General features: G+C 48.6%; 1 protein-coding gene across 6 annotated transcripts; it reads right to left on the bottom strand.

Annotated features, from left to right (window-relative positions):
* Positions 1-67: 67 nt before the first annotated feature.
* On the bottom strand, positions 68-27,197 carry PABPC1L (poly(A) binding protein cytoplasmic 1 like). Of its 6 annotated transcripts, none has more exons than XM_044986489.1 (16): positions 27,076-27,196; positions 21,639-21,850; positions 20,440-20,633; positions 19,744-19,859; positions 18,611-18,750; positions 17,166-17,260; positions 16,636-16,773; positions 15,926-16,021; positions 14,978-15,244; positions 13,018-13,108; positions 12,468-12,593; positions 9,756-9,895; positions 7,117-7,210; positions 4,567-4,697; positions 1,628-1,718; positions 69-632 (listed from the first exon to the last, which is right to left on the bottom strand). In XM_044986489.1, the coding sequence occupies exons 2-15, from the start codon at positions 21,829-21,831 to the stop codon at positions 1,635-1,637; spliced, it is 1,905 nt and encodes a 634-aa protein (XP_044842424.1). In that variant the 5' UTR covers positions 21,832-21,850; positions 27,076-27,196; the 3' UTR covers positions 69-632; positions 1,628-1,634. The 6 variants fall into 6 exon arrangements, 5 of the variants coding, with proteins under 5 accessions (XP_044842425.1, XP_044842424.1, XP_044842423.1 ...); XM_044986488.1 differs by having other exon boundaries at positions 70-632; positions 12,468-12,596; XM_044986490.1 differs by lacking the exon at positions 4,567-4,697 and having other exon boundaries at positions 68-632; positions 12,468-12,596.
* Positions 27,198-27,616: the final 419 nt, after the last annotated feature.

Below are 27,616 nucleotides of genomic sequence, written 5' to 3'. Positions count from 1 at the left end.
CCTACTCTTTTCTGTCTCCTAGTCAGTTTTCAGGAACATTATAGGCCTCTGACCCATTCATCCCTCCCTTATTGCTGAAGATCAGCCTTAGGTCTAATCACTTTTACCGCCATTTGTACAGAAGAAACCATTTCTTCTTGAAAGAAAGACACTGACAAGCACATAGTGAGGGTGGATGTATCAGCTGTTTATGGTGTCAACCACAGGAACAAATATAACATTACAGAACCCAAAAGAACTTACTAAAAATGACAAGCTCTGATGATTTGTCATCGCATGGAACACTACAACTGAACCAATCGTGTCTCCCTCCTCGCCACTCACAAGGAGAGGCGGTCATTCTACCACGTGCCCCCCTTGTTAACATTTTCACTACCTGCTCTCAGCGGTGAGGCTTGCCAGAAGAGAGCTCACGCGGACAGTGTTACATAGATGCAGTTCATTTATGGGGAAAAATCATTTTGCAAAGTTTTTGATGCACAAAGAAAAAGTAACGCTGGGCTTTGAATGCAAGTCTGTGTCACCGTCTGTACACAGAAAAAATAAATAAATGCTTCCAATATATGTGGTGATGCATGTCAGGGTTGTAGTTGCTTTATCTTCTGAGCCAAGCGTTCTTCACAGTCCCTCCTCTACAACAAATATACACTTTAGACATGTCAGACACAGAAGCTCAGTCTAAGTTAGCCTAGAGTTCACATACCAATACTGAACTTGAACTAAGTGACCAGTGAGAGCAAGGAAACTGCATGACCAAACTTGATCTAACAAAGGGGTGCCTAGAAGTTCTGCACATTTGTTTTCTGTTACCAAACAGGAAGGCTGGAAGCTTCTGCTGGAGTTGTACTAGGATGGGGCATGATCACTGCTAATGGATCCAGATTAGAGGCTCTAAGATTCTAAGAGGATAATAGGTTAAGCCAGTGGTTCTCAAACTGTGGGTCAGGACCCCTAAGTGGGCCGAGACCCCATTTTAATGGGGTCACCAGGGTGGCATTCAACTTGCTGGGGCAAAAGCTGACGCCCGAGACCCACCACCCAAGGGCTTCAGCCCTGAGTGGTGGGGCTCAAGTTACAGCCTCCGGGGCTGAAGCTCTTGGGTGTTGGCTTTGTCCCTCCGCCCGAGGTGCTGGGGCTTGGGCTTTGGTGGGGCTCGGGCAGGCTCTGGCTTCAGTCCCCCCGGGTCGTGTAGTAATTTTTGCTGTCAGAAGGGGGTCACGGAGCAATGAAGTTTGAGAACCACTGGGTTAAGCTATTCTGCAATCCCATGTAAAGGCATCAGCAATGATTACATCCGATTCCATGAGGGCTACAAGAAAAGCCAGATTGGTTTATTTTTCACCTCCAAGTTGCCTCCCCAGATTTACATTGAAATTAACTGCTTAGCATTAATTTTTCTCTGGTACAATCATCAAGTTTTGGAAAATAGCAGGAGGCATTGGTTCATATAAAGGAATTAAGCTTGGAGTAAGGGTCCAACACCCCCCCCCCCCCCATTGCTTTCCCAAGTCCAGCTTGACTGATCTTGACAAGACTTCTCTGGTGCTCACATTCCAGGCAGAAAGGGACCCTTCTCCACATTATACCCTGCCATGAGACCAGCTTCCGCACAGCCTCCCACACCTACCTGGGTCTCATAGGAGGAATGTTGCAGCACTGCTGTTAAGCGATGATTCGGTAGCCTGGTGTGCTTGGAGCACTGCAACCGCTTCCTCGATCTCACAAAGCAAAGCACAAGGTGGAGAGAAGTTTAGTTGCTCTGACACCTGGAAGCTTCCTACACAGGTAACAGTCAGGATACTCAAGGCTCCCAACTTGATCTTAGTATAGCTGTCCCTTCCAAGAGGCAAATTAGTTACCAGGGCTGCTATGTTTCATCAACACTACATTTACGTTAGATTATTTTTATTTTAAAGTCTGATTCCCCACTGTCTCAAAACCCAGAAGTCACACTCACTCAGACACCAGATAAGTCCTACTGTAGCCAGTTCTTAGGTTTATGTGGAGTTCTGCCTTCCGTAATAGTTAGGGGACTCCCCTGAAGTTATCTCGAGCACGACATGGACAGTCAATGGCAGTTTGGCAGTAGCTATCAGGATGTGTGTCCCACATGCTCCTGCTGGTCTATTCAGCGGACAACAACCCACCTCCCTTTTCATACAGCTCTGCGCAGTTGGGGCACTTTGATGTCTTCTGAAGTGCCCGGTATTGGCCACTGAGACACACTGTCTAAGTAGATGAACCAGCAGTCTGATCCTACCTGATAAATCCCATGTTCCTTTTAAAAAGGGGAGAGACAGGTGAAAAATATTAATCCTGCCTCCAGCAACAGAACACAGCCAATCTGTTCAGGACAGAGGTTTTGATGGGACCCAGTGGCCAAACATACACCAGATATGCAAGAAAAATATGAAAAATTTCACACAGGGACAGTATTTTACCAGCTCAAAATTCAGAATAAAGAGGTAACTGCTCAGACTGAATGTGTCAGACAGGATTGGAGTTTGCAGCAGCCTCAGATTTAGCAGATTCATTTTCATGCTATCCAGCCTCCTTTATGGGCTCTCTCTTATGGGAGTGATATTACAGGACTGGAGAAAGCAAAACATGTGGACCTGATGACCTACAGCTTCTAAAAAGTGTGAAAGGAAATAGCTTACAGCAGAATTTGCCCTCTGAGAGCATGTTGCCCAATGACTACAAGCAAAGTCGCCAGGATCTTGTATTATTACAGACTGACTGAATGGCTTGTGACACTTCTTAGCACAATATATAATCATAGGATCTCTGGGAACTCAGCTCTGTGTGAACAAAATCCTATAAACCTTTTCTTGTGTCACCTTCATATGATCATGGACCTTGGAATCCAAGATTTAAACCAGCAAGAATGGTCTCATTTTCAGGGGAGGGGGCCTGGAGTTACTTCACTTGTTCAGGGAATATGCAAGCCCATAGTATACCTGTCTCTATCTGATTTGTTCTATCCCTTTGCTTTCTGTGCTTTGCCAAGTAGCTGCCAGCCAACTGTCCACAAACAGGTTCCAGACACCCTCCAAATAACTCAGAACTACACGTGGTTCCTTCAAGGTTTTACATGTGAACAAAAACAGTTGTACTTAGACTATCAGACTAAAATGAATACAATGGAAGCTCCTTCCATCACGTGTGCTGGGTGATTGAGGTTTTCAGGTGGATGCATGTCCACATCACACAGCCAAAGCACAGTTTGGAATGGACACACCCACATCGGAGAGATTCCAGCCTGGAACAGCAGGGGATGTTTGCAGGACTGAGATGCCATGGCCAAGCTGTGCAGGGGGCGGGACCTAGTACAGCACCAACACATACTCTATCTGGCTGTAGCCAGTGCTGATATTTCCACAAAGCACTGGATTCACTCAAAATGTCCCAAACATTTAAGGACTGTGTATACTATACAGAGCCTGACCCCCAAACCCAGGATGAATTTGCCATGCGTTTAGTGAAGGATTAAAACATAAAAAAATATGTTAAATAAGACCACCAAACATTCAGACACAACAAGTCTCTGTCTTTGACTTCTGGATATCCCTGTGCTATCTTCACCGTGGGACATCTCTTCAAAGCAAGTCGCATACTGCTCCAAGTCCCTTAACCCTCTCCAATCCCTCTGGTCAAAACTCTCCCAGCTTCTGGTTACACCCAGCCAGTGTCCCAATCTGACTTTCTCCCCCTACATGCACATTGACTGTTCTCAAGGCGGCCTAAGAATCCTGGACTTTCCTTATGGGAAAGAATCAGCCAAGCTATCATCTATTCTTGATCACTGAGTAGTCTGTCTCTAACAAGAGGGATTTTTTAAAAAAGCCCTTCAGTTAATTGATTGCCAAACTTCACAGCTTTGTAAAGGCCAGCGTGGCCATTACTCAGAGGGTTCCAAACATCTGTAGCCAGGAACAAACATGGAGTGTGTCCAGGCTACCCTTGATGTGCTAAGTTCCTAGAGCTAATTGGCAATCAGTTAATGAGAGGTACAAAATGCTCCTGTAGAGAGACACTGAAAGAACAAATCCTTGATTCTGCTTCTGCTGAAATCCTTATTTCTGCCTCTACTTCTGCAATATCTTCCCAATGTTTCTAGAACTCTGTTCTCTAAACTTCCAGGCATTCAGAATGCTGAAATCTTTACTGTCTTGATCCAGAAAACTAGGACATTCCCTGCCTCAACTCCCACACCCACTGGCTTCCTATCCATCTCCAAATGGATTTCAAAATTGGGCTCCTAGCTTCCGGAGAGCTGCTGCACTCTAGCCTGGCCTCTTCTCCCCCCACAATTCTGGGGAATGAGGGGAAGGGGTGGCACTGTCACTTGAGCTGCTTATTTATCTGGAGCTGTATCTGCTTTTCACCTCTCCCACTAAAACACTGCTGACCCATACCTCCCTGCCCCCATCTTCCCATCCCTGCAGCCCCTCTGCACACATACATTCGTTAGCAACTTTACTATTTGCAGCACCAGATTCTTTCCCTTTGTGACATCCATTGCATTGGAAACATTCATTCTTTAGAGCGTTGGCTACTTCCTACCTTGGAGTGGAGGGATTCTGGTGATTCCAGCATAAGCAGCAGCTCCGAGTTATCAATCTCCAGCAGCATTCCTGTGATCTTCCCAGCCAAGGAGGCGTGCATGGCATGGATTAGGGGGTAAAGGCGTTCACCTGGTCACAACATCAAGGATAGCCTTACACATTATGGAAAAATCCAAGGCGACTTCAAACCATTTTGATTCAATATCCTCTCTCCAGTCCCCACACAGAATGAGTCCCAGCTCTGATCTTCTCTCATCAGGATAGGAGGGGTATAGATCAAGGAGATCACTGTTCACACACCAATGCTTTGCTGCAGAGGTGTTCGCAGACACCCAGATAGCATGTTCCAAGAAAGCTTCCAAGTCCCGCTGGGGGTGCAAATGCACAATCAGGGACATGACCACTAGATACATCTTTCTTGACATTGAACCATGTTGACAGAATCTGGTGCCAAGATGAGGGGCCAGGAACAAAGACTTATACCAGGCAGGTGCTGCACAAGCTTCCCCCACACAGCTTTGCCAATACCTCTCAGTGCTGGGCACCACACACAGCTTTGCCAATGCACCTCAGTCCCGAGCACAGCCACATGCCTCCCTGCAGCTGTTCCATTCCTGGGCCTTTCTTGAGCAGACAGAGAATATGCAGATTGGGACCTGGATGATTTCAAGACTGACAGTGCGCCCGGTGGGTTTAAGAGAAAGCTGAACTCAAAGCCTGCTGAAGTTAAAGGGCTGATGCCCTGACTCACTGTGCCATTCAGCTTCCCAAGAAAAGAGTCAGACATGGCTGCCAGTCACATTGTGCAAAATGGAGATGGTGGCAACACACAGCTGCTGAGATCTGTTCTACTTGTATGCTGAACGGGGCTGATTCTGGTTCCCCCAGCCTCTTGCTGCTTGAACAGGAGAAAAAGTGAGGGTAGCAGCATCTTCAGCTGCAGCTCTTCAATCCTGCTGTTTTGCACTAGCCCCCATAAATCTGAAAGCCTTGGATTAAAATGCTTCTAGCTATGACAACAGGGTGATGCTTAGGAGACCGCGCATGGAAAAAAAGTTTGGAGGACTCTGGGTATTAACAAGAGGCATAGTTGCTGCTTCCTTTACAGTCTGTCATTGGGACATGCAGGCCAGAGCCAGACTGCTAGAAAGGAACTATGTCAGCTTCTCTATCCTGCAAGAGCTGTGGTCACATTTGCAAGTGGAAGTGGGTTTGGAACAAAGTTACTCAGGTGTCATAGTCACTAACAACTGTGAAGTGCCACCCAGGGCTAAGTGAACAGCAACCAGTTTCACTGGCTCAAGAAAGGGAGAAAGGCAGCTTTACCTAGGTGCAGAGATACTAACCAATTACTAGAGGGAGGAGCCCTATGGAGCTCCTCCCCCAAGACAGCATGGAGCACTTGCACTGACTTTATTGGTAGTGTTTCTGGTTGGCATCCTTTCGTCTCTGAGCGACGGTGGGAATTGGTAATGTTTCTAATGCACTGAAAACAGGCCAAAAAAAGGTTGCAAAGGCCACATTTTGGTAGGGCCACAAAAATAACTTGAGTCACTATCATTTCTCTGGTGGAACTAGAATTTAGTAATCAAGATACACAGCATCGCAGCAGGGAGAGCTTCCTGGACCCAAGGGCTCAGGCCAGCAGGCTTTCAGCATGCTGTAAAGAGAACACATGTCAGGGAGCAAGGCTGCTGGCTGAAACTGGATAGCAGCAGCCACCTGTTGCAGCTGGGCTGTATTGAAAGTGCAGCAGGCATGGAGGAAGGGAGAACAGCACATTTCTGACCCACCGTAAAGGGTACTGGGAGAAGGGCAGTATGGAGCGTATTAAGAGTGTCTATTTCTAAGGGAGCTTGCTTGGAGTACCAGTCTAGTGATGGAGGAATGGTCTCGGCTCAATTCTATATCTGGATGGCCCAAGTACCTACCCATGGAATCGACAGCCAGGCAAGTCTCTCTGTAGCTAAGCTCTTTATAGCCTAACAAAGATCCGGATGCAACATCTCATGCACCAGCACCAGCTGCTCAGTCAGCGGGAAGTGCCAGACTCCATGTGAAATTGAACACTTTGCCAGAGCCCGATCGCCTACTGGAGACAGCCCCTATGAGGTAAACAGCTGATTGACAGGCCCCCAAACCTTGACAGCAGCAGTGAAGTGTCTCTTTGAAATTCAGGGGAGCCTGAAACATTGTCACCTGGCAGAGCAGAGCTCTCCTTCGTGTTCAGAGCTCACAGGCTTTCCCTTAGCCTGGCCCAGGATGCAGTGACCCATCGCACCACTCCCACAGGTTATGGAACAAAGAACTACAAGCAAGAGCATCCCACAACACAGCCCAGATTTAACAAGAGTTTGTCTCCAAGGCAACAGAAACAATCACACAGGCTGTCGAAAACCCACAAGTGCCACATACGGGGCTAGGATGAAACCTTGGGCTTGTTGACATGCAATGCGCACACAGTGCAGCAACAGAGCCAGCAACAGCTCCAGTAGGTTACTATCCTCCTTCTACCAGGGTGTAAAGGAGCAGCTTCACTGGCACCTACCTAGCATTTGCTTCTGCTCCTGAGGAGGAGCTGCAGCGAGCATGGATGCAGTCAGAGGTTCCTGCCCATGAATATGAACAGCAGGTTCTCCAGCCTGAACAAAGTACAAGGGATAGAATCACTCAGAACGGCAGGAAGCAGCATCTGGGTTAATCAAGGCACGCGAGTCATATTTTAGAAGCAAGGATTCAGGGAAGAAGGGCACGGTCTACAGGGAGGGTCTGGTAGTTACAGCCCCTTTTCATCTGGGGATCTCAATCATTAACCTTAACCCCTGTGAGGAAGGCAAGTCAGGGCTGGATTAAGGCAATCCATGGTCTAGGCACATCAGATGGCCTGGTCTCCACCTAAAATGTAGGTTGACCTAACTGTGTCACTCAGGGCTGGGAAAAAATTCACAGCAATGGAAACCCCCTTCCATGGATGCAGGAGGCTTTGTAGCTGTGCCGCTGTAGCATAGACATGGCCCGTGTCCCTGCCCAGAGAGGCAGGGCAGCAGCATGGGGCCCACTTATCAGCCCCTTCACTAGGAGCGGCAACAGAGGCCTGTTCTCCCACCAAAAGGCAGGAGTGGCAGTGGGGGGAGGTTTGCTTACCCAGCAGCAGCCCGGATATATATATATGTGGGGGAGGGGGTTGTGCCTGCTGCCCTCTTCTGCCACACAGCTCTCAGCTGGAGTGATGCTGGCAGTGTCCCTCAGAGCAGTGGGGTGTCCCACTGAAGTGCACTGGGGACTATTCACACCTCTGCGAGCTACTGTGTAGGGAGCCTAAAGCAATGAGACTTCGCTTGACTCAGGTTTTCAAGCTTTTATTCACAATCATGAGGCTAGAAAGTTAATTTCAGCTTTAATTAAAAAAATAAAAAAAAATAGTGATATAAATCACACAACTCCAGCAGCTGGGTCCCTAAGCAGGAACCTGTAGTGCCTAGGCCTTAATCCAGCCCCAAGGCAAGTTACTCCCATTTTGCACATGAGAAGCCCCAGCTGCGCTGATTGTGAGCTGCCCAGGATCACACACGAATCAATGGCAGAGCCAGAAGTGGCCTCCCAAGAGCCTGGAATCCCAGTCCCTGCCCTCATCACTAGAGCACAGCTCCGTTCAATCGCTGGCTTCCTTCAGGGCCACCCGCACCCAGGGGCTTCCAGACAGCATCTCTCTAAAAGGCACAAGAGACTTGTTTTTAACAATGCTGAAAGCCATTTGAGGAGTCCCATTTTCAGTACTAGAGGAAGAGCTTCCCCAGTGCCATAGGGGAGAAGAGACTCAATTCCAGCTTTGCTACCAGCATTAAGAAACAGCTCTTCTAAGGGGCAAGGGCCAGGCAGATAAAAGAGAGCAGAGGCATGATACAAAGAGAATCTGTACGCTTCAGGAGGGAGACTAAACAATCTCCTCTCCCCTCACTGGGGACTCCCGGTATCTGGGCTGGCCAGATTTGGGCCAGCTGATGGTCTCCATGGAGGGTGAGGGCTGCACCAGTGTATCAGATGGAGCAGACTACAGCACATAGATGAGGCATCCACACAAGGCACTAGACCCAGCATGCAATGCTCTGCATTGATCTGAGTGGTCTGGCTGGTAAAGTCAAGATGCAGCTCTGTGTGATTGGGTGCCTGCCTTTCCCATCCATCTGGCTGTTCAGCCTGTAGCAGTGCTCAGCGGGCAATGCTTTAGCCACCCTGTCCTCTAACAGGACCATGCAAAGTAGAGCAACTCCCTAAAAGTTAGGGCTGCCAACTGTCTAATCACACAAACCCAAACACCCTGCCTGTGCCCCGCCCCTTCTCAGAGGCCCGTCCCACTCACTCTATCCCCTCTCCTTCAGCTGCTTGCTCTCTCCCACCCTCGCTCACTTTCACCTGGCTGGGGCAGAGGGTGTGGGGTGCGGGAGAGGGTGTGGGGTGCAAGCTTTGGCCAGGCAGCGCTTCCCTCGGGCGGCTCCCAGTCGGCAGCACAGCAGGGCTAAGGCAGGGTCCCTGCCTGCCCTTGCCCCTCCCAGAAACGGCCGGGACATCCCTATGGCCCCTGGGGAGTGAAGGGCGGCAGGGGTTGCCACATGCTGCCCCTGCTTGCAGGCACCGCCCCTGCAGCTCCCATTGACCACAGTTCCTGACCATTGGGAGCTGCAGAGGCGGCACTCAGGCAGTACATGGAGACCCCTGCCCACCCCCAGGGGCTGCAGGGATGTGCCAGCTGCTTCCGGAAGTGGTGCGGGGTCAGGGCAGACAGAAAGACTGCCTTAGCCTACTGTGCCGCTGGACTTTTAGTGGCCTAAAATCTTCTGATTTGGCTTCAGTATCCTCCAGGAGATAGAGCCCAATTCTGGGATACTCCCAGCGAAACCAGGAAAGTTGGCAGCCCTACTAGAGGTGTGAGTCCATCCTTCCTCCACCCCCACCAGAAACACTCTAGCAGCAGCAGAGTTCTCATCAAATACAAATGGGAAACCCAAAGGCCTTTCAGAACTTGGCCGCCATCTTTGCCCTGCAGGGGCTCACGAAACACAGGCTATTTTTGGAACGGCCACAGTTCCGCATTCTATTCCGATTATCCCTCCCCGTGACTTTCTAGCAGATCGCTGGGCCCTGCCCCAGCCTCAACACCTCTAGGACAAAATCCTGTCAATAGGTTACCTGTTGTACCAGCATAGGTGCCACGCTTCCCATCGGCTGGATGTTCCTCACTGCTGAGGAGTACTTATACTGTGGCACGCCCCGCAGCAGGGATGGTGAGGTGGGTGCACGGGCACCAAGCGTCTGGGTCCCTATGTTGGCTGGAAGAGATACAGGAACATTAGCGAGGAAGAGACATGCCAGTAAGCGTCTGCACATGCTTTAACTCTACACCTGCCAAGAGCGTGAAAGCAGCATGCCAAGCAGGGCAGGCAAAATACGCCCCTCAACTTCAAAGCAACGTGCGGGTGCCATTCAAGTTAAAAAAAAAAGGCTACGTGCTCTCCCAGTGCAGGGTAATCAATCAGGGGAGTGGCGGGATGTCAATGAATGGACTTGTCTTTTTCATTCCCCACCCACAGATTGATGCCTCTCAGCATCAGCAGCTGAAGGGCAGCACCAGGCCCTGGTACCAAGGAGCTTGCCCCAGGACTCCTACCGCCAACGCATCAGCGAGGATGGCATGGTGCTCACTCACAGCAGGAGCACCAGACAGCATGCTGCCCTACTCCTGCTGGAGCAGGAGGCTGCCCTCCTCCTGCTGCCTGCCTGACTCCACAAAAGGAAAGTATGGAAAAAGGACAAAGAAAACTGAGGAGAAACAATGATGGGCTCCTCCAACTCCCCCCACACGTACATAAGTGTGGGCTGTATCCATTTCACATGGATTGTGGGGCCACCAGAACTCCCACTTCACCATTTGGGAGCAGCATTACAGCTTCCTAGTGCACCCTGCTCCAAAAACTCATTGGGGAACCACTTTCATTCCCCTCAGCTATTAGAAGCCCAGAACCCTGCCCAAGAGAACGGACTCAACAACTGCTTCACGTCGCCTGCTCATGTAAAGAACAGAAAAGACCGAGGGCCAAATACAGGAGCAAGTCTAAGTGCCACAAGGACAAGAGAGAGAGAATGAATTTAGGCCAGTGCAATTTATTCTCTTGCCTGGCACCTCCAGCCAGTAAATTACATATCTTAGACAACCTCAGACTTGTACCTCTTACCTACACGCAGCTTCTGCCTCACCCTCTTTACACATCACCTAGAATTTGGCCAACTAAGTCCGAGTGTGAGAGACTGACCTGGTGTAACTCTCACACTAAGGAGCCAGAAATGCAGAGAGTAGCAAGGAAAGCAACTAAGTCCTACATACACATCACCTCCGAATCTGGCCCTCAGATTCTGCTGTTGAACCTGCTCAACTCTCCCCACCACTTCACTTATGCTAGTGAAAAGTGTCTGACCAGCCACCGAGGCTCTCTTATAGGTATCCTTTGACCTGGATACCCAGCACAAGAGGCCAAGACAGTCAAACCTCATTCTCCAATTTTGCAGAAGCAAGAGCTGCATGTCAGTAGGTGAGCCCAGAGGGGATGAACTAGAAGCAGTCATGGGCAGGCACTCATTGCTCAGAGGAAACCCTGAGAGCAACAGCCAAATCAAATCGAAAGGCACAAGATAAGCACGGAGCAGTTTCAGACCATTCATCCCTGTCAGCCTCTACTATAAGCACTGGCAATTTCTATTTTACTTGGAATCTCAAAACCTTTATTGTTGTTTAACTGGAGCCATTAAAACCCACTTCCATTGTCCAAGGAATCCCTTTAAATCGGTTTTTGCCTGGAGAACACACTTTGCCTGAATGTTAAATCTAGGACTGTGGTCATTACTACCGAACAGCACATGGTGGAACCAATCAGGATCAGGGTCCTTTTGTGCTAGGCACCGACCCGAAGACAACAACATTCCCTGAGAACTACAAACCCATGCACTCCTAGTGCTCCCTGAGGCCTTGTCTACTCTACGCATGAAAGTCTTTCTAAGCTACGCAATTTGAGTTACGTGAATAGCGTAACTCAGGTCAACGTAGCTTAGATCTACTTACCACAGGGTCCACACTACTACTCCCCTGACTCTTCTCGATCCGGTGGAGTACAGGAGTCAACAGGAGAGCGATCAGTGGTTGATTTAGCAGGTCTTCACTAGACCCGCTAAATCAACTGTCTTTCCTCCGTTAAGTGTAGACAAGCCCTAAATCCCGTGAGTCCATTGGGGACACAGCACACTACACCATTCTACTCCAAGCTTTTGGGGTGAGTTTTTAACCTACACTCCAACTTCAAAGGGCGAGAAGGCAAGATTTTCAAAATCCTCCTTCCCTCCCTCCCCACCATTAATAGGCTCAGTAGAATTCAATTTATTTCTTTATTTTTATGTTGACAAGTAATATCAATGTTTACTGGGAGAGATTTAAATTTCCACAGGTACATGAATGCTGAGATTCAAAAAAGTTAAGTTTGACACATTGTTTAGTTTGACGTGATGTTGACAAAGTCATTAGCTGGAAATCAAATTCTAATACGTTCTCAAGCAGCATTTTTCTAATTTTGCCTATCTGCAAATGTTGATCATCAGTAGTGGAAATATTTCTGTCAGTCTGTGTGAGTACTGTAAAATTGACATTTATCGACAAAAATCGAATCCTCCCAAGCCTACCCATGGACAACTGCACAAGCCAACCCTTCCTCCAAAAGGCACACACAGAGAGAGAGAGAGAGAGAGAGAGAGAGAGAGAGAGACAGACAGACAGACAGACAGACACAAGACTGTGGCCAATGCCCTCCTGGACACATGTTCACTAGATACTTCTAACCCACTGCCTCCTTGACTTACCCACTCTCTGGGCATGCGGTGGCACTCGGGGCACCTGGGTAGATGCCTGTCTCATGGTGCTGATGTTGGATAGCAGGCGCCTGGGTGGAGCTGCAGCCCTCAGGATTGGGGTAGCCGTGTGGTAGGCTGCTGTAACGATTGAACACGCTGTAAATTTCCCGCTGGCGAAGGCGCAGAAGGAAATGTCTGTGCTGGGACGTGAGCCCGAACAGGTAGTGTTTACCGGCAGGGTGAGAGAACGAAGGGTTTGACACGCAGATAAGAGGGGAGGCCTTTTCTCTGACTCGGTGCAATGCAGGCAGCTTTGCCTCCCAAAACTTACTGCCTGCAGGTGACCCACCAGCCAACCGCTTCCCCCTAGCTGCATGGTTTGTGCTGCTTTTAGAGAGCGTTCAGTCCTAAACTACCCCAGCACCAGAAGGAAAAACCCAAAACCACATACCAAGCTGCGCAGAGCAGACACAAAAGCACACTGTCGCTCCCCTCCACCACACACAGACTGCCCGTCACAGGGGGTCAGAGGAGGCACAGCAGATTTAGACTCACTCACAGGGAGGCCTGGAGGGCTGTGTGCTCCACCGAGGGGCAGGACGGACTGGGGCAACTGGGCTAGGACTGTAGAAAGTAGCTCTGGTTTGTGGCTATGAAAGGAGCAGAATACAGAGTGTCTCACTCGCCAGTGTGAGTCAGTTAGCACAACCCTGCAGCAGCAGCAGCAACAGAGACCGTAACTCGGGAACTGCAGACGTGGCTGGATGAACGGATCGAAGCAGAGCTCAACAGATCCCGTCATGAAATTGGCAGCAGCATGAGTCAAACACTTCCATAACTGACCGACGTGCCTACAGACCCAGGACCCATTAATGCCCAGTCTGGAAGCTAGAGAAATGTTAGTACCCAGGTAAGGAGGCCAGTCAGGGCTAGGATCCTGAGGGACTGGAGTCATTAGTAACTTCTGGCACAATGATAAAGGGGGAAAGCCCCAGATGGCAAGTCTGGTGAAATCTCTAGAGGGAATCATAGCTTTGGGGTTAAAAGCAGAGGACAGGCCTGTGATAATTCAGATATTTAAACACCAAGCGTCTCAGTAATCTCTCTATAATGCCAATCACACCAATGCACTCTAGGCATTTATACCACATGCAGTGCCATGTCCTGAAGTGTTTTACAGGCCCATTTCCTGCTGCTTCCCTTCCTGTTGCCTGTACACCTTCCAAGTGTCCCATTCCTCTGCGCCTCCCACTCACCTCTGCACCTTCTATGCCACCCCAACAGATCAGCTCACACCCTCTCATCTAACACACAAGCTCCTTCATGTGCCTATGCCTGCATCGCACTTCTTCTGCGAGGCCTTTCAACCACAATCCACTCGGTATGCCACTCGCAGGAGGCTCACTTGAATCTCACTGTCTGTACGAAGTGACCAAGATTTTTTAAAAATGGGTGCGCAACATTATGGATCCGGGTGCCTCTTTAGGTACCCAACTACATGGCCTGATTTTCAGAAGTGTTGAAGGCAGCACAGTGTGTTCCAGCACTTCTGGGGAACACAAATAAACAAACAGTCCATTCATTTAAGGGTCTACACATGGACTTAGGAACCTGCTTTAGGCACCCCATTTTGAAAATTTTGCCTATGGTGTTTACACACTGTACTATGTACACCAGTTAGACTGTAAGCTCTTGGGGGGCAGAGACTCTTTGATGTCGGCAGTGCTGGGCACACTGACAGTGCTCAACCAACACCACAAGCATGCAGGGCAGACTGGAGTCAGGTGAAGCGTGGCACATTAGCCCATCTGTCCATCAGGTAAGCAGACAGATGATCAGGACAGATTCTAATGGTAACCAATTCTGCATCAGCTTAGTGTGTCGTGGGGTGGAAGGATGGAGGGGCTGAGTGGGATTTGATAGCTGCTTTCAACTACCTGAAAGGGGGTTCCAAAGAGGATGGATCTAGACTGTTCTCAGTGGTAGCAGATGACAGAACAAGGAGCAATGGTCTCAAGTTGCAGTGGGGGAGGTTTAGGTTGGATATTAGGAAAAATTTCTTCACTAGGAGGGTGGTGAAGCACTGGAATGTGTTACCTAGGGAGGTGGTGGAATCTCCTTCCTTAGAAGTTTTTAAAGTCAGGCTTGACAAAGCCCTGGCTGGGATGGTTTAGTTGGGAATTGGTCCTGCTTTGAGAATGGGGTTGGACTAGATGACCTCCTGAGGTCTCTTCAAACCCTGATATTCTATGAGTGCTTGGAACAGAGCAGCACTCAGAATGACACCTATAGCTCTGACATCCTTAGAATGACAATCTTTGGTTTGTCATCTTTAGGGTCCCAAAACAAGCTATTTGATTCAATTACTCTCAGTGCTGGAGGTGCTGAGGTGCCAAAGAATCAAATACACTGTCCCCCCCCTCACCCCCCAGACAGGTGAGTCTGGCCCCAGGCAAGCTCCTCAGACTCCATATTGGTCTGCCGACAAGCCCCTCCCAGAGGAGTGGACGGGGCCTCACCTGTGGGATGGCAGGCAAGAAGTACCCTGTGGGTGCCTGGAAGGAGCCAAGGAGAGGGCCAGGCAGGGCTCTCATGGTGGCCAGTCTCTGCATATACTGGTTGGTGAGAATTGCTTTTCTTTCCTCCTTTCTTTGAGCGAGGGCAACGTACAAAGGCTTGGTGCTGACGATCCGTCCGTTCATTTCCGTCACGGCCTTGGTAGCCTCTTCTGGGGAGGAAAAACATACAAACCCAAACCCTTTGCTGTGTCCACCCTCTGTCATCACCTAAAATTAGATTAGAACACAACAAAGTCCACTGAATGCCAGGTACTCCATCCGCGTATCACACAGAGCTGTCATCACAGGTGGGGACGTGAGCAGGGAGGGAAAGAGTGGACAGCAGCCAGCCTCCGGACTCAGAGGCAACAAACACTGTGGCCTGAGGCTCTAGGGGCTGCGTGGGACTGATTTATTTCAAGCAAGGTTGGAGGCAGGAGCCCTAGGTGCAGCCATCATACAGTGCAAGTCACACGTATGAATCAAGGGTGATTTTTTCTAAGTGTCTATTTCTAGGCACCTATTCCCAGCTGACTTCAAAACACAACAGCTCTAGCAGCAGCCCAGCATGCTGTCACACGCGGGTGAGGCCGGGGACATATCAGAGCTGGATTCCTGACCCGAGTTCCCCAGGCTAGCAGGGGCTGTGAGCACTGCAGAGGCAACAGATACTCCCTGCTGCTGTGGAGACTATTAGTGATTTATTTGCATAATCTGAAAAGCTATAGGCCAAAATGCAAGTCAGTCACAACTCAAGTGCCGGGGATTGAAGCTTACACAGGTCCAAAGTCTAGGACTTGCTATGTTCAGTACCAGTGCCCCATAAAGCACCGCCACACTGAGATCAGTGACCGTTTAGGATCTAATGCCTTGTGAATTAGACTCCCCACGTTAGCCCAGTTCTCTTACCTTTGCACTAGTAATGGTACCATATGGAGAGAACTCCTTTCTCAGCCGCTCATCATCAATACCATCATCCAGGTTCTTCACATATAAATTCACCCCCTAAGAACAGACAGGGCTATAACTAGATTTCTCCACAAAGGACAGCAAGCCTCGCACAATTCAGGATGGCTACAGAAGGCCCACAATAAATGTTCCATTAGGAACTTGTTCTGCTGTGTCTTACTGACACCTTCCCAGAAGACCATATTTCCAACCTACTCTACTAATACAAATCCTCCCTTTTTTCTGGGAATGAAAGAATGTGGCAGATATAGTGAAGTCACTTACTTGCCATGGGGGTTTAGGACCACACTGGTTTTACACACTCCTCACTTGTAGGTGTCACCTATAAGACACACCCCGGAGGAGTGTGTAATGCAGAGAACTGGGCTGGCTCCTTTAAGGATCCAGTGCCACAAATACAGATGTAGGAAATCCCAGCATGCCGCCCAAGCAAGGAGGCTCTTTTCCCTGATAGAGATGCTGGCTGCCGTTGGGATTTTCAACATCGCCCGCTCAGCAATGGCCATGCCTTTGTATCTGGAATGCCTGAAAGCTTCCCTTTGAGACTAGGAGGCTCAGCAGAGACATCCCATGCTGTTACTCCATCTGGTGACCATTCCAGAGAGCAACCAGGCACGTGGCATAAGGCACCTCCACTTCTTTCAAATTACCTGGTATCTGCTCACTCTTTCCTGTTTGATCTGTTCAAATTTACGCTTCAGTTCACTCTGACGCTCCAGCCTCTTCTGAGCTCGGCCAACGAACACCATCCGGCCATTGATCTGCTTCCCGTTCATGTCTGCCACAGCCTGCCAGGAGATGATCCCAAGTCTAAGCACAAAGAGAAACCACAGCCCTAGCACCCTCCCAGCCCCCCTTTGTGTAGGCTTTATTTCTCCCCATTACTATTAGAGATCTTTCAAAATAAAAAGGTATAAAAGCAGCTTTGCTTCCAAGTTTGGATTACAGGGCTTCCCTTTGCATAGGATGACTGCCCAGACAGACTCACTGGCCACGCAAACACACGTTGTTAACAAGAAGCTACAGGAACTGGAAGTTATGGAATCTTTCACACTAACAGATCGGTTAGTTGCATTTCAGCAGCTGGCACCAGTCTGCCCCTGCTCATGAGAATAAAGGCCCAGCCAGGCTTCTAAATGTCACAGACTCAATTAAATATATAAAGCAAAGACCCTCTTGCCTTCTGGGCTTCTTCGTGCTTCTCAAAGTTGACAAACCCAAACCCTTTCGAGCGACCAGTGTCGTCCATCATAACTCTGACACTCAGCGTCTTACCTGCAAACAGAAGAGTGCAGTGCCTGAGAACAACCTGGAGCAGAAAGATACTGTCCACCAAGGTCTCTGCTCAGAGCTTGAGAAAATCACCCCTGCCCCCTCCCCACTCCCAATCTCCTGCTTTGGTTAATGATCACAAAGACTTTGTTAGAGGTCAGGCTAGTGCTGAGTGATGTGGGGGCAGTGGCAGCAGTACAAGGAGCTCCACGTGTTGGGGTGACTCCAAAAATACACTGGTGCAGAATGGGGGCAATGACAAGTGTCTACTGCAGTGTGGACAGTCCCTTGTCCGCTAAGGCATCCCGGCTAACAGGAGTGACAATGCTGGTAGCAGGTAAATACAGGCACCCCAACTCACTAGTTTGGTCTCTCCAAGCCCTCCCCACTAGAAAGGTTCCCACAGGAGCTATACAGCCAGATGAGTCATGACCCAACGTATTTACTGGTTGGCACAGCAGACCTGGGCTCTATTCCTGATGCCCAAGGTTACACAGCAAGTCACAAGGTCTGGTGCCTCAGTTTCTTCATCTACAAAACTGAGATAAAACATCCCCATCTACCTTACTGTGAGGAATCTAGTCACAGAAACGCAGCCTTTGAGAAGCACAGATGAAAGGCACTACAGAAACGTTAGATTCTTTAGTATTTCTCAAGCACCAACAGTGTGCTCAGGGCTCAACAACAAACAGACCTTGTTCCAAGAACTTAGGAGACAGTCACAACCCACTAGGAGAAAATGTTATTCTACATTCAGACTAGTAATTTAAAGGACATTTACCTTTCTGTAACTGGTTTCCATGCTCAGGCACAGCTTTGAGAAGTTCTACTCACTCACTTGCCTGGGAAGGGCAATTGTTTGTGGTTTGTTTTGAAAAGCAAGTAAGCCATCAGTCATCCTCCATCATCATGGTCAAGAGCAGATAATCAATGATTAAATTAATAACAGTTTGCAAAGCTGCACTAGATGACTGCAGTCATTTGGGATGACTGGCGAGGTCCTCAGCTGGATTTGTTCTTGGATAAGTGTTACCACTAAAACTATTACACCTCTACCCTGATATAACGCAACCCGATATAACACGAATTCGGATACAATGCGGTAAAGCAGTGCTCCGGGGAGCAGGGCTGCGCACTCCGGAGGATCAAAGCAAGTTCGATATAACGCGGTTTCCCCATAACACAGTAAGATTTTTTGGCTCCTGAGGACAGCGTTATATCAGGGTAGAGGGGTATATAAATAAGAGAAGAGGTCTAACTCACTCAGGCTCTTTCCCTTGTACATACTCCTTGGTCCCACAGCCTCCAATTCACCATCCACTGTGCAGATTTTGCTATAGAAACGCTACTCACCAAACTTGGAGAATATTTCCCGCAGTCTGTCATCATCCATATCATCCCCAAAGTTCTTGATATAGACATTGGTGAATTCCATCGCCCGTGCCCCAAATTCTGCCTCCCGCTCTCTACGGGATTTAAAATGGCCAACAAAGCTGCAGAAAGTAAATGGAGGAACATGAATCCTCACTATACATCCACTGGGCAGGGGAAAAAAACATGGGAGTCCACTAGTCAGTAGAGTCACTCCTAATGGTGAATGTCGCTTTATCACTAGTAACAACTGTGTATTTTTGCATCTCAGCAACCTGAGCAGATCTTACTTGCACTCTCCCCCGTCCCCACAAACACTGGCTACTGTTACGTAACATTAATGCTGCAGTAGCACCCAGAGGCCCTAATCAGTCCAGGGCCTCCCTTTGCTGGGGTCTGTACAGACACAGAACAACAGATGGTCTCTGCTCCAAGGAGCGCACAATCTAAGAGCCATCCCATACCAGACATTGCTGAGGGGATCTCACCGGATCAAGCAGATCCTAAAGGAATTCAATTATTTGCCCTCTCTCCCTCCTAGAGGGTGTAAGGTCTGCCCCTCCTCCCTGCAGTGCCAGCTCCACCCTCAGTGGATCCCTGTCCTTGCATCCCAGCTGGGCAGTAGTGGCAATACACAGGCAGCGATCTAGAGCTCACTAGATCCAAGAGTGCTGAGGTCTTTCACAGGAGGGGAGGGGAAGGGAGGACTGGAGAAGGCTAAGGCCTCTTTCTTCCACGTTATCTTAAACTGAATTCTTCGAGAGTCAGGGACCAGTACAGAGCTATGGACATCTGCAGTGCTGCATCACCATCATGATGTGTACACCTGCTCATGCCTGGACTAGGGATTTGTTCCCTCTGTGCCAACAGTTCTCAGTCTCCATACTGCAGCCCTACCAGGATCAATAGCATCGCTCCAAAGCCCAGTGAAAAAAGGGCAGAAACAGTATAGGCCCTAACAGGGAGCATGTTTGTCCAGTGAGCAATGCTGATTATGCACCACACTGAGCAAATACCGATAGCCAAGAGTTTAGTTACTATACAAAGGCCACATTCAGAGAGGGCTATTGAAGGGAGAAGCAGCACAAAATGAGGATTCCCCACTCCCCACTTACACCTTGCGGTCATTGAGCAGCATCCCGTTCATGGTGTCAATGGCCCGATTTGCCGCCTCATGAGTCTCAAAGTGAACGAAGCCATAACCGCGGGATCCGTTCTCATCACAAACCACCTGCCAAGAGAGAGGCAAAGTCAGACACTGAAGAGCCCCGAAAAACAGAAGGCAGATCTCCCCACGCCCCACCCGGGCAGACCTCCCTAGCAGCCACCCACGCCAAACCCAAGTCCCACCGCCAAGAAACATTCAGCCTCATTGGCATCTGCTTTTCACCAAGCTACAATACCTAGAGCCCCATGCTCATGGCACACTGTCAAATGTGGGGATAAGAGTACAGGTCACAAGCTCAGCTCCCAGGGTTGACAGAAGGTGGAAACACCATTGAGGAAACGTGCTGAGCCCCTGAGATAGGAAGTGGTCTGCACTGCTCTCAGGAGATCCCTTCTAGCTGAGTCAGAGTGCATCAGCTCTGAAGCGAGTTGCATCCAGCCTCCTTTACCAGCGGAAATAAGATAGCAGCGCTCCTCCCCAAAGCCCCTTTAAGTCTCCTATTCACTTAATGGATGAAAATTTAAAGAAAACCACACAAAGCGATGCAAAGAGAATTCAGATCTCAACCGGTTTGATAACCCTGGTAACAAAGTACAGGCAAGTTCCAGGATAAATCTTGTTCTTGCAGCGAAAACATACGTACCTTGCAAGAAAGGATATTCCCAAAGGCTGAGAACGTATCATACAAGGCTTTGTTGTCAATAGAGTCGTCCAGATTCTTGATAAAGACATTCCCAACCCCTGATTTCCTGAGGCCAGGGTCTCGCTGGGACCACATGATTCGAATGGGCCGACCTTTGATCACTTCAAAATTCATGGTGTCCAAGGCCCTCTCAGCTGGCAGGAAACATGCACATTTGTTATGAACAAGTGAAGACAATTACAAGGAGAGAAGAATTGTGATACGGCCTGATATCCCACCTACTGTAACACTGGGTGTCTGCACAAACAGACAGTTATAAGAAGCAGGGAAGTGTTGAGAAAAAGACCCCATTAAATCACAACCAGAGAGGCAGCCTAGGAGCTATCTTGCAAGCCACGTTCCAAGCCACAGTAGACACACCAGATAGTCCTCTAGTAACATGTACGACGAAGGAGTCAGGCGACGGGCTCTGTTCATGTAGCTGCCCAAAGCTCATCTACAGGAATCTGAGAATCCTTTTGCCCATTAGCACTGAAGAAAACTCCCCATTTGTCATTCACAGTAAAATGGAACAACCTGGCTGCCCAAGCTGTTTCGGCTTTGAGCAATAGATGATTTCAGTCTCCAGTGCTACTGACCTGGCACCCTTCACCCGTTGTAACATCATTCCAAAAAAATCAAAGGCGTCTTAGAAGTTCTGCCATTTGCTTCAGAATCATCTTAGTTAAAATGAGAACAAATCCCTGCCTAGCAGTTCTGATGCTAGAAAATGAGAGTCCCGTACAGTTTGTCACTGTCATCATGAACACACACATGGCGATACCGCTTTCCCCTGCTCTGCTCTCAGAGGAGGACAATCAAGTCAAATGTACCTTTGAGCACTTGGAGGAAGGTTATTCATGCATGTTGACTTTTTCACCTGGGTAGAAAACTCAACTGTAGGGCCCCTGGTGTCTCCCCTCCCACGCTCTATCTAGGCACACACATGTGATTAGACACTCAGATACCATGCTGACGGGCACCACATAAGAACCCAGCACAGATTTAGACTAGAACCAAGTGAAAACAAAGCATTAAGTCAGTATTTATTTTGAACCGGGCAGCCTTAACATGACCCATGTAATCAGCCCTCACACCCCATCCCAAACCACAGATTTAAAAAACAACTTTCCAAAGGTAAAGTTTTTAATCAGGCTTACCATCAGCGGGCTGCTGAAAATTTATGTAGGCATAACCGAGCGATCGACGCGTGGCAACATCCCGACAAACTCTGATGGACATGATCGGTCCAGCAGGTGAGAACTTCTCATACAGCATGGCTTCGGTCACATCTGGGTGAAGATCTCCCACATACAAAGAAGCTAATGGATATCCAGGGCCACTAGCGTTCATGGTCGCCCACAAAGCTTAACTTTAAAGTGAAGCAAGACCTAGTTACTTACTGTGGCACAGAGAATATTTTTGTGCCCAGATAATAGAATATGGACTTTGGTCACATGCAGCAACCACCAATTAAAGTCTCAGCCCAAATCCCCAGTTGCCTAGAAAGAAGTTGGCTGCAGTGCAGAGAATAGAATCCAGAATCCCTAAGTTCCCCCTAGTAACACATCAGGACTGAACTACCCTCCAGGTATACCACAGACCCAGTATTTTCAATAACGCTTTGCTCTCACTTATACTGATAATTTAAAGCTTGAATGGTTTACGTATATTACAAGAACCCTGTTCCCCAGCTCGAGCAAGCTATACAGACAATAGGATACTCAGCTGGGGTGTTGTTCGTTATTTTAAGAGATGCCAAATGGAATTTCATTCAACAGTAAGCAAAACAACCCAATGGATTTGTATTCTAATCCCTTATACTGTGTTAGTTTTCTTCCCCTGTTCTTCAGGCAGAAAAGCAAATCCAAGGACCATGGAGGGCATTTTCTGTAATAGACGTTTCCTATGAAGGTGTTACCGTTCATTGTATGACATCATAGCTTTCAGTATCACTGTATATTGTACTGTTCTGGGACATCACACTGCAAGATTCAATGTTGCTGAAGCAGAGTGCATTGAGAGCCATTGTGTATGTTTTGTCATAGATCTAGGAGGATATAGGACAGACATACACACTGTAGAAGTTGGAGACTGGCAAATGGCCTCTTAAGGAAAGGCTAAATAGTTGGGCGGGGGAATTTGGGAGAGTAGGGCAAAGTGGCAGGGCCTGTACTACCCAGCCCCTCACTTCAGAGGACTGAGGCCCACACAAAACTATTCCATGTACCACTCAAACACTAGCAAAAATGAAACAAAGGCTTTCAGGCAGAATATCAAAGAAACATAACAGACTGCAATAAAAGGCTGATGATGAGGCACCAACCAGTGTAACCAATGTTTCTAGGCATGGTACAACCACTATTTGTTCTGGTACCATGGACCAATGAAGTGAGAACAAGGTGACAGGAGAGGTTATCAGTTCCAAGAATCACTGCACCTCCAACCTACCACATGATCTACTCTTATCAAGAATCCTGGAATCGGATATCTGGGGGGCATGTCTTCAATTGCACGGTTAACCTGAGCTCTTATGCAGGTTTTAACCTTCACCCCAACCAGACACACAGAAAAAACTTCTGACGTGGGTTTTCAATATCTTAAGCCCAGGCTAGCTCTACTTTAACTCTGGCTGGAACATATCTACTTTGCAGTGAGAATGCAGAACCCCTCCCCCCCCCCACTCCACTCCCACCACACACAAATCACTAGAATGCTGATAATCCTCCAAACTCCTTCCCACAGTTCTCGCAGGAGAACTTCTCTGTTCTTCAGGAATTGGCAATAGACTGGGAAAGAATCATAGAGCATCTCAGCACAAAGAACCACTGGATATATCCCCAGACACACACAGACAAGTGCAGAAACAGTGAGGATGCAGTAATGCAGCTAGGGCTTTGCAGTGGGGGTGCTCATTCCTGGGCTAGGCTAACCCAGGCACTGTTCACCTGAGTTGAACTGTGCAGTGAAGTCAGACCTCTAGAGCAGGGGTAGTCAGTAGGTGGACTGCGGGCCAAATCCAGACCATCGGACGCTTTTGAACAGACTGTGAAATCTTTTTATTTACTTCTTATCATTGTTGTTGTTGGGTTTTTTTTGGTATTATTTTCTCTGAAGTCTGGATCTTGACTATACCTTGATCAAGAAATTTGGACCTTGATAAAAAAAATAACTGATTACCCCTGCTCTAGAGGTAAACCATGTGCTAGTGGCAGAATTTTCTTGGTAGCACTTCCAGGCCCCTAGGATTCACTCCCTGCAGAAGTACTAACCTAGCCACTTCCGGAGTTGCAAGATATAGGCCTTTGCCCAAGTTTTCCCAAATGATTAAATCCTGATTGGCTGGTAAAGATGCAAGCAGCAGGGAAGAGTCCTGTTGGTTTTTGGGTGATCAGACAGCTAATGTGAAAAATCGGGATTGGGGTGGGGAGTAATAGGAGCCTATATAAGAAAAAGACCCAAAAAATCGGGACATCTCGTCACCCTAGTTGGTTTCTCTCACTGGAGATTTTTAAGGTCTCAACTTAAATGTTACAAGGCTCCTTAGATAACACAGTGATGGGTGCCAAATCAATTTATTATTAATATTAGTACAGCACATGATTATTGTATGTTAAATACTTTAAAAATCATCTACCAGCTTTGAGTCACAGCCAAATGCTGATCTCTGGAGAAGTTTGCATCAGCTCCCAAATTCAGTGCCCAGTGTGACATACCAAGAGATTCTAACTTCTGAAGTAACTGAAAAGCACCATCCATGGCCCTCATGCAAATATGTTCACCCCCACAAGCACAGGCTCAGGAAAGAGGTGTTAACAACCCTCTACAGCTAGTGAGAAGGCTGCTGTTTTGTAAGGCCTTTAGTCATCACACTTGGGCCTATGGCAGGAGCTTCTTCGTCTGTGTGGACAAATCTGGATAAAACTGGAAACGTGGCATAAGCAAGACTACTAAAACAAATAAATCAATATACTGGGAAGGGCGGGGGGGGAGAAGAGAGAAAAACTAGGCAATAAGAGAGCAAGCTGCCTTTTCAAATCCATCCCATTTTGCCCGAGGACGCTATGAATAAATAGGCCAACAGTTCTGAGCCATGAAAAGTCACAGTCAAATGTCATCTTGCTTTACGTGTGCAGCCAGCAGTAAAAGTGCAGCCCATCAACAACGAAGCTAAAGATGGGGTTCCCACTCCAGCAAATAACAGAGCCCACATCAAGACCAGCCTGAAAGCTCAGGCAATCAAGAAAGAAACTTCACCGGGGAATAGACTAAAACTCAGCCCATGATATCAGTCAGGTCACAGCAGAAAGAAACCTGGTCCCCATGTGTTCAGAAGTGGCCTTTAGTCCATAGTAAAAGAGAGTAGGCTGAGACTAGAACATGTAAGAATTCTGGAATCCTAGTCTCCAGAAATGGTCCCAGCCCTCACTGCCCCAGAAAGTTGAAGTTCACTCTGGCCTTGCCTATCCACGGACCAATGTAAGTCCCTGGTTGTCCTCTTCCCTCAACACCCAGTAAGAGAAATCTTGGAAATATGGTTCCGTCTCCTTTAGCAGGGAGGTAAAAGGCATTTCCCCAGCACTTCTCTGGTTCTTTTGGTCTGTGAATCTCAAAGCACTTTATAAACATTAGTTAAGTCTCATAACACCCTTCTGTGGTAGGAAAACATTATCACTTGAGGAAAACCTCAGGGAAATTACATGCCCATGGCCACAGAACAAGTCAGTGGCATAACTGGGAATAGGACCCTTAAGTGCTGATTGCTAGTGCTAATGTTCCACCCACTGAACACTTCCTCTCCGGTGGAGAAACGCCTAACATAAATTGCACTCTCCCTGAAGAGTGGAACAAAAAAAGTGAGTCACCAAGGGAAGAGTTCAAAGCCACATTAGCAACTCTGGAGCTTTTCCAGTAGAGAATTGGGCAGAGCCCAGCCAAGGAGCAGTGTGTGGAGGGAAGAATCTAACCCCGAGTGTTCTGCAAAGCTAGGATTTTACTTCTTGAAAATGGTCTGCATTGCACTCTCATTCCATGTCTGCGTGGCAAAGGAGATTCGTAGGACTGGGGCTCCCAAAGCCAGTTTGCATAAGTTCTCAACATCAAGGGCCCATCCGAGCCTCCCTCAAATCCACTCATTCTTGCAGGAGACTGGTCACTAGCTTTGTGGTTTCATAGCTTAGATACCTATGTTTATTTGCACCTAGACAACCTCCATTTTGGAGAGCGGGATATCTACCATCTCAGTCTACACTCAAGTCTTCATTTACTCCAATGTTTGTACCATTTTCTTTAGCATGGCTTCTTTCCAAGGGATTTTCTCCTTTCTGAAGGATCTGCACACAAACGGATCTAAATGGAAACTTCATCACATTTGATTGTTGATGTGTTGGAGAATATGAGATTTTGGGTTTTCAATATTATAAAGTGAGTTTAAATTTCACAGCTCAAGGGGAAGTCCAAGGAGTTAGAAAATGAGGTTGAGCTTGGTGTTCTATGATACTACAACCTCGCAAAGCCCCTTTCCTCAATACACCAACCCACCACAGGACCCATAAGCATCGCAGGATCTGCATGCTTTCAGATTCAAATTCTACACCATGTGCCTTCAGTGGAATCACACGAGGTATGAATCATCATAGTATGTGGCCCACGGTACTTCAAAGGGGAGACTGTCCAAATCACAAAGGACAGTTAGATACACAACTTCCACTGACTTTCAGTCACAACAGTGCCAAACTTCCCCTAAAATCCTGTGTTAATTTCAAGGTTTTATTATTTAATATTTGTGACCCAACAGAATTGTCAAGGTGTGTTCCTGATTGCTCAGTAGAGTCAAAAGCCATTAGCTTGTCTGAGAAAAATCTCAGATCCCAGGGAAGCTGCAGGGGCTTTTAATAACTTGATTCTCTACCTGCAGAATTTGCTTTCCATTTCTGTGCTGCTCATTCCATTAGTCTATCTCACCATTTATACCAATTAAATCTCCATTTGCTGTTGCTCTCAAAAGCAGGTGAGATTCTGATACATTTAAATGAGTTTTTCTGCCAAGTGACTTTTCTGGGTAAGGCACAGCAGTAAAACATTTCGGTGTTTGGTAAAAGCCTTTTAGGGAGGAAGGGAGGAATACCCCACCCCACAGCTTCTGCTGAAAATGCACCACCCACTGCATCAGGCTGACTGGTTTCAGCATCCAAGATCCCACTAGAAATATGCCTAGAATTAATTCCTCCACCTGTCCACAAAGCCCCCACCCCCTTTCATAGCGCGACAGCCCTGGTAGCCAGCATTTGAACTCCCCCCAGCCCTAGGGAGTGTGCGGGGGAGGGAGGGGCGAGCATTGTGTAGCTTTGTAACAACGGAATCAAGGGGAGGCAGGAAGCTCTCATTAGACACCCCGCTCGCTGAGCCGCATGAGCCCCCTGGGGCAGCGGAGCGGGCTGACCCCCGCCCCGCCAGGAGCCCTGGCACACCCCGGAACCGCAGCCCCACCCGCTGGCTGCCGGCTTCGCCCACGCACCCAGCCCGCGGCACAACCCCGTGCAGCTCCCCCCGCTCGGGCTATGGGGCACCCTCCTCCCGCCGGGCGCCCACACTCACACGTGGCCGTCACGCTCTCAGACCCAGCCGCTCCGGTGCAGGCGGCGGCTGCCAGAGGCGAGCGAAGCTCTCAGGGCTCCCCGGGCCCCGCCCCTTCCCCTTGCCGGGCCGGCGGCCACTCCCCCAGCTGGCAGCGCAGCCAGCTGCAAACGGTACGTGGTGGGCCCGGGGCCCTCTCGCTCTGCGTCCTCCCTGCCAGCTCATTGGCCCTGCTCGGCCCGGGGCCAGGCCAGCCACCCCCTTCCCATTCCCATTCCGCTGCTGCGCACGCTCGAACCCACCCCAGCTCCAATCCCAGCCTGGCGGGCCGAGCCCCAGGCTGGTTTAAAGCAGTCGGAGCAGAAGCGCGGGTGGGGTGCTCGGAGAACCAGTGTTCAGGAGGGCTCCTGATACAGCACTATGGTGACAGGCATCCTATGGCCCCAGTCGGAGAAGGGTAGGCTTGTTAAGGAAGACTCCATTACCCCAGGAATCCTGCCTGCTCTTGGGAAATGCAGTGCAGAAGCCACCTGTGTAAGCTCAAAGGCTTGTCTCTCTCCCC

The sequence above is a fragment of the Mauremys mutica genome, chromosome 13 (genome assembly GCF_020497125.1).
Source record: "Mauremys mutica isolate MM-2020 ecotype Southern chromosome 13, ASM2049712v1, whole genome shotgun sequence".
Lineage (NCBI taxonomy): Eukaryota > Metazoa > Chordata > Testudines > Geoemydidae > Mauremys > Mauremys mutica.
Note: the sequence above shows the minus strand (reverse complement) of the source record. Positions and strands in the feature narration are given on the sequence as shown.